Source organism: Pseudorasbora parva, chromosome 12 (assembly GCF_024679245.1).
Source record: "Pseudorasbora parva isolate DD20220531a chromosome 12, ASM2467924v1, whole genome shotgun sequence".
Lineage (NCBI taxonomy): Eukaryota > Metazoa > Chordata > Actinopteri > Cypriniformes > Gobionidae > Pseudorasbora > Pseudorasbora parva.
This window is the reverse complement of record NC_090183.1, coordinates 38,503,091-38,520,258: the sequence shown is the minus strand read 5'-3', so window position 1 is coordinate 38,520,258 and position 17,168 is coordinate 38,503,091. Positions and strand designations below refer to the sequence as shown.

At 39.2% G+C, this 17,168-nt stretch overlaps 1 protein-coding gene across 5 annotated transcripts in view; it reads left to right on the top strand.

Moving 5' to 3' along the window:
• Positions 1-17,168, top strand: part of pdzrn3b (PDZ domain containing RING finger 3b) — a 115,931-nt gene that overhangs the window by 76,283 nt on the left and 22,480 nt on the right. Inside the window, exon 1 of one of the 5 annotated variants that reach the window (XM_067460226.1) lies at positions 14,375-14,716. The exons of the other annotated variants lie outside the window; for them this stretch is intronic. Coding sequence (XP_067316327.1) covers positions 14,516-14,716 — 201 coding nt within the window. The 5' untranslated portion in view covers positions 14,375-14,515. Of the gene's footprint in view, positions 1-14,374; positions 14,717-17,168 lie in introns of those variants that run through there. 5 annotated transcript variants of the gene reach the window in all.

Below are 17,168 nucleotides of genomic sequence, written 5' to 3'. Positions count from 1 at the left end.
CAAAGGCTTCTCCAAGGTTTACACGTCTCTTGCTTCTTCTACTGTCCCAAAATCTTCTCGGGTCATTTCTTTCACCCGTACGTTTGCGCTTTGTTGAGCTGGCAAAACGTACAGGCAAAGAGTAGTCATGATCCATTATCATACAGACTTTTTTATACGGGTGTTCCCCTTATACTGTCAGTGTTCCTCTTTGAGTTTGGCGGTTCCGCCGAGTTCCGCAGGAAGCAAGACGCAAACGTGGATATGACGTGAAAGACGGGCGACATAACGGAAATAAAGACACGGTCCGTGTCTTCGAATTAAAATATTAATTTCTCTGGATTTAGAAGTTAATTGGAACTGTCAGGATAATGTAAACACACAACTTTAAAAAATATATAACATAGATATAGTGATCTTTTATATTTTTAATGCTGAAACATTACATATTGTGCCTTTAAAAATAAATGTTCCAAAGTGGGATTTGACAGCAATGCCATAGAAAAACCTTACTTTTCTTGAGTGTGAAGAATATTAATAATCGAAAGAACCTTTTCCATTAGAAAAATACATTTTGTCCTATTGAAAGTTTCCATTTATATTAAAGGCTTTTCATGGAACTATGTATGCTAAAAAATAACCTTTATTTTTCATTACATACTATGATAATTCAAATACTTTTCTTTAGATGCTGAACAATTTGTTTAAATACCTGGAAAAAAATTGCCATAGTTTGTAGTAGCTACATAATGTATTTTCACTTTGCATCAGACTAGATGGGAACAGGCTTTTGCTTCAACACTTTATTTCTACAGACTTGAGTTAAAGGTTCAGTTCACTAATATAGCTTTATTTCATAAATACAACCTCGAGCTAAATATATGTGTAGGAGCTAATTTGATTCGGGCAATTTAGCATGATATATGAATTAAAGTGTAGAGCTTAACGTAATATGTGTTGTGCACCAATAATTGTACATGCCTCATTTTGTTCTGCATCATTATATGTGAGATCTGTGAATCAGCTGCCAAGTGTGTATTGTTTTTTTGAAAAGCCAGCTGTTTTAGAGGGCCACGGTCAAAGACCCTTTCTCTCCGCCCCATCCCACATCCACACACACACTCTTGCATATAACACAACCCCTGAAGGCCCTGTGAGGTCCCAGTGTCAACATTTGAATGGCGGGTACAAAGTTAGAATTCATTGTTATGGTTTCAGGGAGAAAGATGCAGAACGGCCACTGTCACTCACCCGTTACGGTGACAATGAGGGGGGCTCTTCCTGCCCTCTTCTCTTTGTGTCCTTATTGAATTATGGCACTGGTTCTCTTTGTGTGTTCTGGCAATAGTAATTGAAAACATGTGACAGAAAAAGCAGTCAGAAGAGAGAGGATATGCCTCACTGACTATGACTCCATTAGATAAGGCAAAGTCAGAGAGAGAAGCAGTGATTAATATTACAGAGAGACCGGGTTACGTGAGGAGCCGTCTCTTAAACTGCCTTGAACTGAAAGTCTTTGATGGCTTATGGGTAAAAGTTAAGTTTTCTCTGGCTATTTCTCTTTCTCTCAGTCCATTTTGTTAATATTAGTTTTTAAAAAAGACTACATTTGCTTTGCCAATGTTTTGCAAATTTAAACTTGATGCATAAAAAAAAGTTTTTTGTAAAATTCAGTACTTACACTCTAAAAAATGCTGGGTTAAAATCAACCCAAGTTGGGTTGAAAATGGACAAACCCAGAAATTGGGTGGTTTGAACGCAGTGAATGGACCCATTCAAAATGGAATGGTCCATTTTCAACCCAACTATCACATATTAATAATACAATATATTTTACTGTTTTATTTACCATTGTGTATTTTTTTATTTAATAAATAATACTGGTAAATATTATAACACATTACCTTTATACATTTACCTTTAATATGATATTTTATATATGTAAGAAATGAATATAATCTATATTAAGATTAGTGCTGTCAGAGTGATTAATTACTATGTATCGCATCTAACATAAAAGTTTGATTGTTATTTGTGTGTGTGCGTGTGTGTATGTGTGAGCATGTTTTTGTGACATATGAGGACACAAATGTGTACACTCTAAAAAATTCTGGGTAAAAAGCAACCCAATGTTGGGTCAAATATGGACTAACCCAGCAATTGGGTTATTTTATCCCAGCGATTGCGTAGTCTTAAGCAAATATTTAACCCAACCACAGGCTTAAAACAACTCAATCGTTCGGTTAAAAAAAAACAATTGCTGGGTTAGTCCATATTTGACCCAACATTGGGTTAAAACAACCCAGCTTTTTGTGTATAATGACATGGGTATGACACAGGTATTACAAGGAGAGGGTGAAATATGAGGATATTGGCAATGTCCCCACATTTCAAAATGCTTTTCAAAATGCAAAATGCAAAAATCATACAGGATTAATTTTTTTTTAGAAAGTAAAAATGCAGAATGTTTCCTGTGATGGTAGGTTTAGGGGCAAGGGCAGTGTAAGGGGATAGAAAATACGGTTTGTATGGTATAAAGACCATTACACCTATTGAATGTCCCCATATGTCAGAAAATGCGTGTCTGCGTGTGCTCATGTGAATATGTATGTATGTATGTATGTATGTATGTATGTATGTATATAAACGCATACATTACATAATATATACAACTAAAAATGTTTTATATGTTAACGCACTTATTAGGAGGTGTCAGTTTGGTGGGACATGGACAGAGAGGTTAGAATTCATTAGGATTTGAACTGTTTGTGTATGTGTTAGCAACTGTGTGACACAGATTGGCTGGTGGAGATGCTCATTTTTCTATTTGCAAAACACTCATCTCTCTCTCTCTCTCTCTCTCTCTCTCTCTCTCTCTCTCTCTCTCTCTCTCTCTCTCTCTCTCTCTCCTTCTCTTATTTTGTCAGGCAGTCAATGGTTAAGACACTCCTCTGTTCCCCTGCTTAATGGACTCTGATGCCCCCCAAACTGAGCCATAGTATTGTATGCCATAATGACAGCATTTGCGGAGTACTTCAGCACAAATGAAGTTTGAATTGGATGAAAATTATAGGACTTTGGGTCTTTTTAAAAGCCTCTGACAACCATTTCCCCCCCTTCTCAGCCAGAAAAGAGGGGCTATGTGAAGACTAGGGTAAAATTATCTTCAAACAAACAGGCAGCTCTGTGTGGGGACAACAGCTCTTAGGGAATTAGAGCCACGCTAATAACCCTGGAGTAAGGGAACACTACGGCGTTCACTAATGGGAAAACCAGCTCTTTGTTGCTGGTGGTTTTCTCTTAAAGACATTTGAAAGAAACAACACATACACTCAAAAGCGCCTAAATGACAGTATTGATCAGCATTTGTCGCCGTGTTTCTGCTTTTGAAAACCGTCTTCAAAGCACTTGTTAGTTTTTTTTGCCACACACAGTTTCACATCATTAGCACTCATATATTAATAAGGTCTGGAAGTTTTTTTTTTTTTAATTATTATTACAAATATCTAGTAATGATTTAGAATACATTTGACTCAACAAAAAACATTATCCTTATGTATGTATGCATGTTCTTAAAAAGTCAATATTGGCCAACCATTTGGAAATTAAGACATTAAATAATGGAAATTGTTACAAATGAACTTTTCATGAATGCTAAAATGATTAGAGACCACAGTCTAAACCCCTAGACGACTGCGTTTCAATGCAGAGAGGTAAATCCGGGGTGAAGATTTGATAAATTGCACTTTGATTGTTATCTGATTACACTTTGACATGTTATCCGATTTGAAACGACTCACTAACAAGATTTGTATTGTCTGGATGTGTCTGGGGAAAAAAAAGGAATTGGGATAGCACAAAGTGAGCGGGACTTTGTAGACCCTGTTGGAGCATTTATGTTCAGTATGATTTTTAAAATTGCGATCAACTTTTTTTCTCTATTGTGACATATACGAGTGAAACGACTTCCCTGGATGAGGAAAAAGCTGGGAGGGACTTGATTTTGTCCGTGAGGATATGATTGGCCAACTGCTACAATCTGATGTGAGTGACAGATTACTTGAGAGAGGATTATCGGCCAGCCTTTGTGTCAGTGCACACCGGTTCAGAGAAGAGATGATGTTGCGAGGGGGAGGAGTTATTGTTAATGTTTTTGATTAAAGATTACAAGGGCAAATTAATTCCTTAAAAATAATGATGTGCATGGATACATTGTTTATAATAAACACTGCGATATACCATCACAAATGTGTTATTGCAAACATATCTTTAAAAAATGGGAGGTATTTTTAGAGCTAGCAATAGTGAGCTAGCATTAAAATATAAGATCCCACCCTCCCTTCGGAGCGTCTACAAAGCCACACCTCCTTCCAAACACATGAACGCGTACAGCAGGGAGCAAACAAAAGAGTCACAAGAGACGCTGTTAAACTACCTCATGTCTCAAAGCATAATGAACATAAAGATCTTAGTGCTCTGACCTGTACCACCTGACTGCTGCAGATTCATTTCAGCATTGATAGTGTTGCCATTAGAACGCATAAATTCGAGTCACAAACCGTGTGTAACGTCACGGGTTTACATCTCTTCCACATGTCAGTAGTTGTGGCGTGATGCATAATGAGCTTGTTGTTTTGGTTCAGGAGGAACTATCGACAACTTTCCCCAACTCTGACCTTTCGCATGAACGCTATGGCAATGTGGAACAAGCCGGTAACGAACTTCCGGTTTACGTTAGTCTGTACTGTTATCAGCTAAAGGTTGGTTGTATTATCAGGATTCAGGAGTAGACTTTTATAACAACGCTTCAGGCAAAATTATCACATGTCCCAAATGGTCGCATGGATCGGACTATCTTACAAGAACTTACTAATATCTAAGCGGTTCACCTGAGTTATGCAGCGCAGACATTTTGCCACTGTGTGGTAGGCCAGCTTGGCTGTTCCTATGAACCATGCGAGAGTTACCTTCCGTCCATGCGCCTGTAAATCAATTTTACTTTATTATAAATAAAGGTTTATTTGTTTCTAGTTATTTATTATGTTCACCAGCATCCGCATTCACCCATCAAATATTATCCCGCGCCGCACTCGGTTGTGCTGGGTCCCGCGGGAGTGCAGGTCTCTATTTGGATAGTAACGTTAGGCTGTTAGAGCGGTCGTGCTACACATTAAATCTGTAAATTATTGAAAACAATAAACATACCCTTTGCAAAAAATTATACAGTTTTACTGCAGTATTTTAAATAGGTTAAACTAATATATAAACTCAATAATCACATTTACAGCAATGAAATGTTAATTTTTATTACAATGCACTTAAATTCATTGAAGTTTATGCATCTATTTTCATGTTGATTAAAAAAAAAGTCTACTGACAATGTCTGACATGAACAACATTTCAACAATTACAAATATTACTTCTACATCACAATTCTTGAGTTTATTTGAAGCTCGTTGGGCATTGAATGGAGTGCGTAGGGCGCTAGGCAACATGTCAAACGGGTCAGTTTATGTTGCATGGTTTTTGTAAGCAAGGTTTCGGAGGTGTAAGTCCCAGACGCTCAGCGCTCATTAACCCCGGCGAGAGCAGCCTTAACTCGGTTCGTCCTTCTGACGACTGCCGCTGCCTGGCAGAAGCCCCTCCCATCACGCAAATTTGCGTCTGTTGTGTAGTGAATGAAGCGAATGGATTCAAAATGTTTACGCGTCCAACTTCGTGCGAATTACACTTTTTATCCGCGTCACTCACGTCTGGTGTGAACGCAGCATAACTGTTATGTGTGCTAAACCGGAACTGAGATACCGTCAACCGGAAGTATCGAGTGTCATGGCGACGCCCACTAAGACTTGCAGGAAAGTTGTGGATAAAAGGTGGCTGCTGTTTTGGTTGTGGTGCTCGGTGTCTGTCTAACTCCAGGTGCACTGATGATGTGTGATTTAAAAATACATATGTTAACAGGCAGGTAGGACATCGTTATTTGGACTTGATGCAATGGTAGGACGAACATTTTATCGTCCTACATCTTCCACAGATGATATATATACATATATGAATAGATTTAGACCACTTAACTTGGTGATTGCTAGTAGCTGTCATACGTAAAATGGAAGTTAAAGTCAAAATTCGCCCGAATATGTTAGTACAATGCCACTATTTAAAAAATAGCTCTGGGCTACCAATAATTTTAGGTTTGGGTGCCACAATACTACAGATTAGTTTTTTTTTTTTTATAGTGGTGCCCTCAAGCATAAAGGTGAAAATGGTACATTATTGTATGTAGTCATGTCTCAGCACCCCGTTCACCCATACAGCTCCTAAAAGACAGCATCTGGCTTTTCATTTTATTAATTTTTTTATCCTATAAGTAATCAGAATAGAAATACAGGGCATGTTAGAGGTAATCCCAAAAGCCTGTAGTAGAGGACGTATCTCTTAGAAATTCCCTGATCGGCTTGCAGTGCATAAATGCTTGGAAGACTAAACAGATTATTTTCTTCTTCTTTTTTTCTATGTAATCATCTCTGACAGGGTTTGTTCAGATGTTGACAAGGTTTTTGTGTAACCTCAATGGGCCCTGCTGTCCCGTTTGGGATATTTAAACTATGATCAATGGCTCCTTAATTACAAATTGCTTGTGTTTTTGCCTATTTGTAAGTCACTGGGTAAAGCATAAGCTTAATTAAAATAGCAGACTCTAATAAGGACCACTGATTGTCATGCAAAGGTCTAAATTCATCACCTCATTCAACAGCTACAGATCATGCCTGTGCTAATTTAAGATCAGATGTTGATTCTGCCAAATCATCAGATTAAGTGACTCTAAAATACTGCCACACTGATCGAGAAGCAGCTGTGCTTTTGTCAAACGCTTGATAAAACTCACTCCCAGCCCCTAAGAGCCACGAGCTGAATATGAAATCTTTTAATATCCTGTCTAATAGTGGTGGTGACAAGCACTGGGAGTTTGCTCCGTAAAGGAATGTCATGGCATTTAGATAATGAACCGTAAATATTGTTTTATTAGGCTTGGGTTTGCGAGTGAGGAGGTTTTATTGTGGCAAAGGTTAGGCCCTGATTTTAATGCCCTTATTATAGTCGTTAATTCCGCTTTGTACCGGCGAGGGCAGATGACTGCTCGCTGGAATCCAGCCAGGGCCGAAGACATATTAGATGTGCCAGTCAGAGGCTAAGAAAGAACTTACCTCAGTTAAGTCCCACCTCTGTCATCACCTCTGCCAATTTATTCACATCTAAATCCGTTTTTATCCTCTCAGCGTGGAGTCTGACAGCTTTTCACTATCAGTTGTTCATTTATTATGAGTCCTCGACCCCATTTTAGGACTTTTTCTGGCTTTGTCACTGGAAAAATCCTTCCAAATGGTTGCGGTGTCTAATAGTTTCAGGTGTGTGCTTTTGTGCCTGCGCTGTGAGATATCTTGATGGCTTCTTAAGATAGTATTTGCTTTCTCTCTCTCTCTCTCTCTCTCTCTCTCACTCTCTCTCTCTCTCTCTCTCTCTCTCTCTCTCTCTCTCTCTCTCTCTCTCTCTCTCTCTCTCTCTCTCTCTCTCTCTCTCTCTCTCTCTCTCTCTCGTTCGTGTGTGTGTGTGTGTGTGTGTGTGTGTGTGTGTGTGTGTGTGTGTGTGTGCGCATGTCTGTCTGTCTGTCTGTCTGTCTGTCTGTCTGTCTGTCTGTCTGTGTGTGTGTGTGTGTGTATATATATGACCATCAAAAAATTTCCAATGACAATGCACACTAACAGACATTGCATTGCAAACAAGCAAAGATGGTCAAAACTGTATGAGGCACTTCGTTCACAATATATTTATGACGCTTTGAGGGGGTGTCTAGTCAACAATTTTAGTTTTGGTTCAGTTTTATTTCGCGATAATGTACATTATCTCGTATTCCACATATTTCTCTTTCATTTCTCTTTGAAATGTCCTCATCATCTTATGTCTGTCCGTCACTGTGGCGTCCTTTCCTCCCCCTCTCTCTCCCTTACAGAGCTTAAACTGTCCGATAGGGAGAGTGATAGTGTGACATTTAGCCTAGCGGTACATCACAAATGTCGGGGCACAGCTCCATTAACTCCCAAACAAACCTGGGCTGACCTCTGATCTCCAGCACAAGGTGCTGGGAGATACAGCTTGCCATCTACTGTCAGTGAGAAATAAAGTCGTTTCTGTTGAGACTTTTTGTGAGTTTATAAGTTATATGAATTACTTCTGAATCCACATAAACATGTTAGACCAACAACATTTTCCCATTCCACCATCAGTCTTATAGAATGTGAACAATTCAATAATAAACATTGTTGCTGATTTGTTAAAGGTTTGAGAGTTACCAGCATGCATTGCGACATAAATAAATAATGCGATTACTAGGGCTGGGCAGACGGAGGTAAACTACACTATTTTATTTCCTCAACTAAAAACAGCATAGAATATAAGATTGATTCTGAGGATTTAAGAATCAATATCAGTTCTTTAAAATAAGAATCGAATAGAGTTGAGAAATCTATATTTTTAACTCAGCCCTTATGGTTACTGTTATAGTTATTTTGCTGCCATTTACTCGGATGTTATTGATTTAGTCACTTAATGGTAGTTGATTATTGTGTGGTTGTGTAATGATCTTGATTGTCATCGTTATTGAGGTTTGCATTGTGAGATACTGTAGTCCCTATACATCTATTGCCTATGTATATTTGCTGTTTTTATTACAGTTCACTTTATATTAAATGTCATATAAAGCAATTTTAAAGAATACAATAATGACCAAAATTCTACCTGAAATGAATGCAAGTACCTCCTTAGAGCTGGATTCAAAGTGTGGTTTTTAAACAAAGAATTCATGCTACTAAGATCCTTGCCCCCCTGTTGTGGCTGTTAAAACATCAACAGAGACAACTGTTAAACCAGGTCCAATGGGGCCACAGCGAGACATCTGGAGGAACAGGGGATGAATATAAATGTTTGCATCAGAGCTTAGACCCTGAGCAGGACGACACTGCTCTCCCATTGCCGGTGTTGTCTTAATTAAAGTGGGGTTGATGTAACCGCCGCCCCCTCCCGTCAACTCACCTCCTCTCTGGCCCTTCCTCCAGCTCCCATGTGGCTCGTGACACCCCGAGAAACATCATTATCTGTGACTTGGGCTGCTTCTTTTGTTTGGCTAAGGCAACAGGAGTCCTACTTTCACTAATGACCAATTTTTTTCTTCTTTTATTTATCTGTCCTTTACTTACAGAATTTAAGGATCAAAAGTGTGTGTGTGTGTGTGTGTGTGTGTGTGTGTGTGTGTGTGTGTGTGTGTGTGTGTGTGTGTGTGTGTGTGTGTGTGTGTGTGTGTGTGTGTGTGTGTGTGTGCGTGTGTGCGTGTGTGCGTGTGTGCGTGTGTGCGTGTGTGCGTGTGTGCGTGTGTGCGTGTGTGTGTGAATATGAGGACACAAATGTGTATAATGACATGGTTATTACAAGGAGAGGGTTAAATATGAGGACGAATGCTTATAAATGCTTTTAAAAATGCTTATAAATCATACAGGATGATTTTTTTTTAGAAAGTAAAAATGCAGAATGTTTCCTGTGATGGGTACGTTTAGGGGCATGGGCAGTGTAAGGGGATAGAAAATACAGTTTGTACAGTATAAAAACCATTTCACCTATTGAATGTCCCCATATGTCACAACGTGTGTGTGTGTGTGTGTGTGTGTGTGTGTGTGTGTGTGTGTGTGTGTGTGTGTGTGTGTGTGTGTGTGTGTGTGTGTGTGTGTGTGTGTGTGTGTGTTTGGGGGGGGGCATGTTTTGTGACATATGAGGACACAAATGTGTATAATGACATGGGTATGACACAGGTATTAGAAGGAGAGGGTGACTTATGAAGACATTGGCCATGTCCTCATTTTTCAAAGTGCTTATAAATCATACAGGATGAGGTTTTTTTAGAAAGTAAAAATGCAGAATGTTTCCTGTGATGGGTAGGTTTAGGGGCAGGGGCAGTGTAAGGGGATAGAAAATACAGTTTATATAGTATAAAAACCATTATGCCTATGGAATGTCCCCATATGTCACAAAAACAAACGTGTGTGTGTGTGTGATTTCCATTGTCGTTGTTCTATGTGTGCTAGTGTACAAGTCCAAATGTATTAGAGTCGTGCCTATATTGTCATCTTGCTGGAGGTGAGATCAATCGAGAGTCTGTAAATCTCTTCGATCATTTCAGCCTTAAGCAGGTCAGAGGCTAATCCTTACACACTCCTATCAAGGCCAAACAATGCCTCTAGGGACTGGAGATAGAAGCACGAAGATGATGAAAAGAAAGAAAGACGTTCAAAATGATGATACCATGCCTTCAAATAAACCAAACCCTTCTCATCTGCTCTGCATGATGCCCTTTTGTCCTTTGTTTTCTCCAGGAGCTTTGATAACATCATTTGATCTCAAACGTTCAGGACTGTCAATCATTCCAACGCCAGAGATGTTGGAAAGGGATTGCGCTTGCATTGAGAGAGGACAACAGGGCGGTCCAGGGATGAAGTGAACATTGGAAGTGGAATGATCCTATGGAGCTAGACTTTGAAATGGCAGGAAACTCTAACATTTAAGTATCATATGGAAACATCTGGTCTGAGGAAATCCCACCACTGCCACCAGAATAAACATAAACATACATAGAAACACTTCAGTTCTCATCCTAGTTCCTCTCTCAGAGACTGGTAGGAAAGGATGGTCCATGCCAACTACCTTCCTGTGCTGGTCCCTCATGACATTCCCGGTCAATGAGATGATAGCTCATACAGGGCAGAGGCAGCTTAAACTCCCGTCTGAAATAATATTTTCTTACCTGATAACCCTGAATATACAACAAAGCAAGCCATTCTCAATATCTTTGGACTGCACAATGTGTTTATGATAATACAAAGACATATATGGAATGTGGACAGACATTCATCTGTCATGCCATGAAGGAGTTACATGCTCTATTTAATCCGACTTGCATTTGAAATACCCATTAATATCAACTCTTGTGTTTTTGACCTATAGAGATGCACAATACATCGGCCAAAGTTGGATGATATTGGATATTTATTGATAAACTGAATTTATTGATAAACTGATAAACTAAATCTTTATCAAATCTTAATTAATAATATACATTTTTCATACTGTACAAACTTGTGATGCTTAAATTCAGTTGTATCATTTTAAAGCTAATTACATATTTATTTTGTATGAATCGGATTGTCTTTTGAAGTTTGGTCTGGACTTGTTCCGAAGGGGCGCCACTGGATTACTTGATTACTCATCACAACTTTTTTTCTTTTGTCAAATCAACTTAGATAACTAATGTGGTGCAGATAACATAATATTTTTAGTTTCTATTAATTGACTACACTTTTTTTATTCCAATGATCTCGAAATTTTAAGGCAACCAGGTAACTTACTTTTTTAAAGGGTTGTTTCACCCAAAAATGAAATTTCTTTCATTAATGATTCACCCCAATGTCGTTCCACACCCGTAAGACCTCCGTTCATCCTCAGACACAGTTTAAGATATTTTAGATTTAGTCCGAGGCCTTTCTGTCCGTTGAATGTAAGTGTATGCCCACTTGCTGTCCACGTCCAGAAGGTAATGAAAACATTATCAAAGTAGTCCATATGTGACATCCGTTGGTTAGTTAGACTCTTTTGAAGTGTCGACAATACATTTTGGTCCAAAAGTAAGAAAAAAATGACTTTATTCAGCATTGTCTTCTCTTTCGCATTTATTTTCAACCCTCAAATAAAGAATCAAACGGTCGCGAATCAGCAGATTGATTCGTGATTCGTATCGCCAGTGTCACGTGGTTTCAGCAGTTTGCCAGTTTGACACGCCATCCGAATCTTGAATCATGACCGTTTGATTCTTTATTTGAGGAACACGGAAGAGAAGACAATGCTGAAAAAAGTCATATTTTTTGTTATTTTTGGACCAGAATGTATTGTCGACGCTTCAAAAGAGTCTAACTAACCAACTGATGTCACATATGGACTACTTTGATGATGTTTTCATTACCTTCTGGACGTGGACAGCGAGTGTGCATACACTTACATTCAACGGACAGAAAGGCCTCGGACTAAATCTAAAATATCTTAAACTGTGTTCCAAAGATGAACGGAGGTCTTACGGGTGTGGAACGACATTGGAGTGAGTCATTAATAAAATAAATATTATTTTGGGGTGAACTAACCCTTTATGTTAAACCAACAATATTTTTTTAGTGTGCCGGCAGTCATTCATTTTCAACCAGAATAGGCAACAATAAGTGACAATAGCCACGTTTACATGCACAATTTTTTGTCATTCCGATTAAAATAATTCTGATTAAAAGATTTTGTGGACTGTTTACATGAGACGTTATCTAAACCGATCTGGGGTTTACATGTGCTGACTTTCAATCGCAATCATCACAGAGCAGTTTGTCTGCCGCATCAGAAATGTCGGCTCTCCTCTCCAGCAGCTGAATGTGTTCGCGGATTCCATAGCAACTCTCAACGGCCACCAGGACGTATACTGTTTTATAAAAGCTATTTTTTTATTGTGTAGTGTAATCATCTCTGAAAAAATTAATTCTTCTGTCAGGTGCAGTTGAAGTAAAAAGTGCCTGGGCAAACGCTGTCAAGATGAGGTCAGCTCGTTTACATGTTTAAAGGGTTACTTTAGCGATTAACATATGGCTTTGTATCAGTAGGTACCCTGGAGTATATTCAAATGACCGTGCTCCTCCCTCTTATATCCCCCTGAGACGAGAGATTTATGCATTTTATTTCTGGAAAATTGTTTGCCCAGAGGCTAAAGACTACAGCCAGCAGAGGGAGCCATTTCCGCATGTTTTCAACTTGTGCATGGGGAATGGAGATCACACTTACAGCACAGCTCAGCTACAGGCATTAATTTAAACGGATGCTGAGCAATGTAAGTGTTTTAACTTCTCAAATTAATTTCTATGAAAGTTAACTTCCAAAGGCATGAACTGAAAACGCGTTGTGAATGCATGCCGCGAATGTGGTCGCGATTACCTCAGCTCTCATCACGAGAGCTCATCAACTCATTTATGACGTTAAATGTAATCTGACTCCTAATCTGAGTCTGCTGTGAGACTCACGCGGCAACTCGATCGTTATATTGAAGACACGTTCAGTATTTAATTGTACTTCCTGAACTCAGTCATTGTAATCCAATAGCGGTGGCTTTGGGAATGGCCTCAAAGGGCAGCGAAGCATTCTGGGAATTGTAGTCTTTCATCTCCATGAGACAAAAATACATTTTCTGTCTTTTCTCAGTCTAGAAAGCACCAAATTCAAAAATAATTTCACATTTCTACTATATAAAATGACCCAGTTTAAATACAGATTCATCTTCCCAGCGCTGAAGTACCCCTTTAAATGTTTCGTTTGATCGGTTCATGAAAAGGTTTATCCCACCCCTCTCAAACCATTACAATTTCATTCGGTTTGGGCATTTTTATTCCGATTGAGGTATTTTATATGAAGCATTTTTATTCGGATTGGACTTTTAAACCGATTACAGTGCTCCATGTAAATGCAACTAGTGTTGAGTGTAGAGTTTAACTTTATGCAAATGATCCGTTTGTCGAGTAAGATTGCGTACTAGCAACCTGTAGTATAACAATTCCCCATTAGTGAATGAAATTCTATCATAGATCCCCTTGCGTGAATAAGGGACACTGCCCCAGCACGGTTCAACATTCCTCTAATTGGCACTTATGTTTGGTTGGCTGAATGGCACCACAGTGTTGGACATGGCCGATGCCAGGTCTTCACTGCCCTGTTGTCAGCTATGGTGCCGTAAAGGGCAACTCGCGCATTAGCGTGGAACCAAGAGCACCGTGTCGCTTTGCATCCGTCACATCAGCCTGGTCATTGAAGTGAAAGGAGACGTTCGGTCTTTAGATTTGTTTGCTTGGTCATCAGCCCACTTATTAGCAGAGAAAAAGAGGATTGCCCCAATTATTTTATTATAGTCCTCCTCATGTATGCCAAAGGTCACAGAAAAAGTCAAGTCATGTTATAATTCAATATTAGTGGACAAAAGACAATCTTACTTGAGTGATTCTCTTTTGTTTCATTTACAATTGTTTGAATGCACAGTTATCATACCCTATTCAACAGTCGTTGTTGGCATAATGCCTTTGTGTTTAAAAATCAGGTGGAACAAGTAATGAATTCAGCTTGAGCAGTCTTAAATACACCATCTACACACTACAACTCAGCATTTACACACAGCAGCACTATAGGACAGCCCCCTTATGAATATTCAATGACACCATGGTTAATATGCATGAGTGGGCGTGCATAAGTAGTGGAGGGTTGCCGGTGTAAGCAGACGGATCCAGAGAGGGGGACTGACTCAGACCTTCATGCACACACTCATACTGAAGGATAATGCGTGCTGGGGACCTTGTGCAAATCTTACAAAATAAAGGAAGTTAGAAAATCTGACGAAGGAGGAGGAAGATAAAAGATAAGGTGTATGGTCAAGAGGGCAGCCACATGTGACAAGAGCGAGAGAGAGGGAGAGAGAGAGAGACAGAGGGAGGGAAGGGAGCGCACTGAGTTCCTGCTCTCCTCCAAGAGAAAAACTAGATGGTCTGATCTGTCCACGATGGGGTGCAGGGTCTGTTCTCTACAGAAGCCTCAAGAGCAATACAAACTCCTGTATGAAGTATGCCAGGTAACTGATCTCTCTCTTTCTCTCACAGAAAGTCGGAATTAATCTCAAGGATTTTATGAATAATGCATGATAACTTCAAGGTGGTGTCGCGCATGAATCTTAGTGGACATGTTCATGGTCATGTTGAGTTGATTTTTGGAGAGTGTTGTGGTGCTGTGTAGTCCATATTCTTGAGTTATGTGACTTTGGTTAGGATAGCATATTGAGTGTGACAGACAGTTTATGAATCTGCATGTGACAGGGTGTGTGGACTCAGTCCATCTTCTCTATTTAGAGCAGCTAACTTTTCCATTTCAGAGCAGACTGTCACTGTTGTATGTGAATCACTGACCATCTATTTGGCATGGTAGAAAAAGATTAGTGTTGCTTTCATGTATTGTTGTGTATTTGGTGTCATAAGTTCTAAAGTTACACTGGTGGTTTGTAGAAAGTGGGTTATTGACACACACACGCACACACACACACACACACACACACACACACACACACACACACACACACACACACACACACACACACACACACACACACACACACACATTTGTTTTTGTAAAATATGGGGACATTCCATAGGCGTAATGGTTTTTATACTGTACTCTGTATTTTCTATCCCCTTACACTGCCCCTGTCCCAAAACCTATCCATCACAGGAAACATTCTGCATTTTTACTTTCTAAAAAATTTGTCTGATTTATAAGCACTTTGAAAAGTGGGGACATGGCCAATGTCCTTATATTTCACCCTCTCCTTGTAATACCTGTGTCATACCCATGTCATTATACACATTTGTATCCTCATATGTCACAAAAACATGCCCACACACACACTGACAAATTATATGTAATTATTTTTCAGTTTGTTTGACATGCATTTTGGTTTCTATTCATCACATATTCCTGTGCCACGCCATGCAGCATGTATGTCCTCGTGAGCAGTGTGTTACTGTTTGACATTGTTGTCAGCCCTGATTTAATTTCCTGTGGGTTTTGTGATCCTAACGCTTCCAGCTTTAGGATGTCTGACACAATATCGCTGGGAGGCTGTAGATGAATACCAGTAGGGGGCCTCTGAGATCACAGCGAGAACGCATGCTTATACTTATGTAAATGTTCACCCATAAATACATTATCACAGAAATTGAAAGCCATCAACAAATTGTATCCTGAATTATATGTCCCAGAGTGGGGGTTTCTTGTTGATTTTAAATGGATCGCACAAACTAAAACATGTTAATTTATTCAATTCCTCGTGCAAAGAACCCTGGAATCTGTATTTTTTGTGGATTTCGGGCATGAAAGCATCCAGGACGATTGTACAAGCACATTGTTAGCACTTCCTTGCCTACTAAGGGATGCATACTTGGTGTTTGTATGGTGTGTGTGTGGAGGGTGCTTTCAGTAAATCTAATGAGTGGCCACTTCGTCTTCTCCTTTCACTGTATTCCACAGTGGCTGTTTCTCTGCATTAGCTGTTGATGACAGAGCAGTCGCTATTGTGAAAGACTCCACTTTGATCGTACAGACTGTGTGAAAGCGGGACTAAAAGCTTTCTCTCCTGCTAAGGGCCGAGCGAATATATACGTGTATTTGTGTGCACTACAAAAATAAATGGTCTCTGTTTGTTAACAACCCAACAGCCGACGTTTGGCTTCAAAGGAAGCGTCAGCCTTTTCAAATCACTCCCTCATGTTAAAAAAAAGACCCCTGAATGAAACAAGAATAGAGACAAAGACATATTGAGCCCATCATATGAGTTCTTTATTTGACCCACTCCTCCATTCGACTGCATCTGTCATCCTGTTGTCAATTACTTTTGATTGACAGGCTGTTAGTAAAGGGAACCCTGCTGGCTTCACTATTGGCACTTTCATTTTGCCTGTTACTTGAAGCCGGATCATTAGATGCCTGAGAAAAGATTTGCCAGGCAAAGATGCTAACTCATGTTTAACATCAATGGCATCGCACCTCACATGATATTGATATGACCTCTTAGAAGCTTTGATATTGCTGTTTTGGCTGTTTTTTTGATAATACGTCAAAGAGAGAGACCGTGATTGCTAAAATTAGGCATGAGCTATTTCACCGTTTTTATAGCATATTTGATAACTTATACAGAACCAATTAATAATTATTGTGGTTTTTATTTTATTTATAATTTTTTCGATTATCATGTTTTAACCTAAAAAAAAAAAACCTTACTCTTTAAATCGTTTTCCAGAAATCAACAAAAAAAAAAACTCATGGCAAATCATGTAAATTGTTCAGAAATTGCACCAAACACAAACAGCACGACGTTGTTAAATTGTATATATTTGGTATGTTATATTATGCCTAAATAGGTAAAATGATCAAATCAACAATGGTGATGGGAAAGAATATTGTTCACGTATACCGCAAATTTAGACACCGCAGTCAGATAATGGGGTCTTTGTGATGTCCGATCGGTCCGTCTC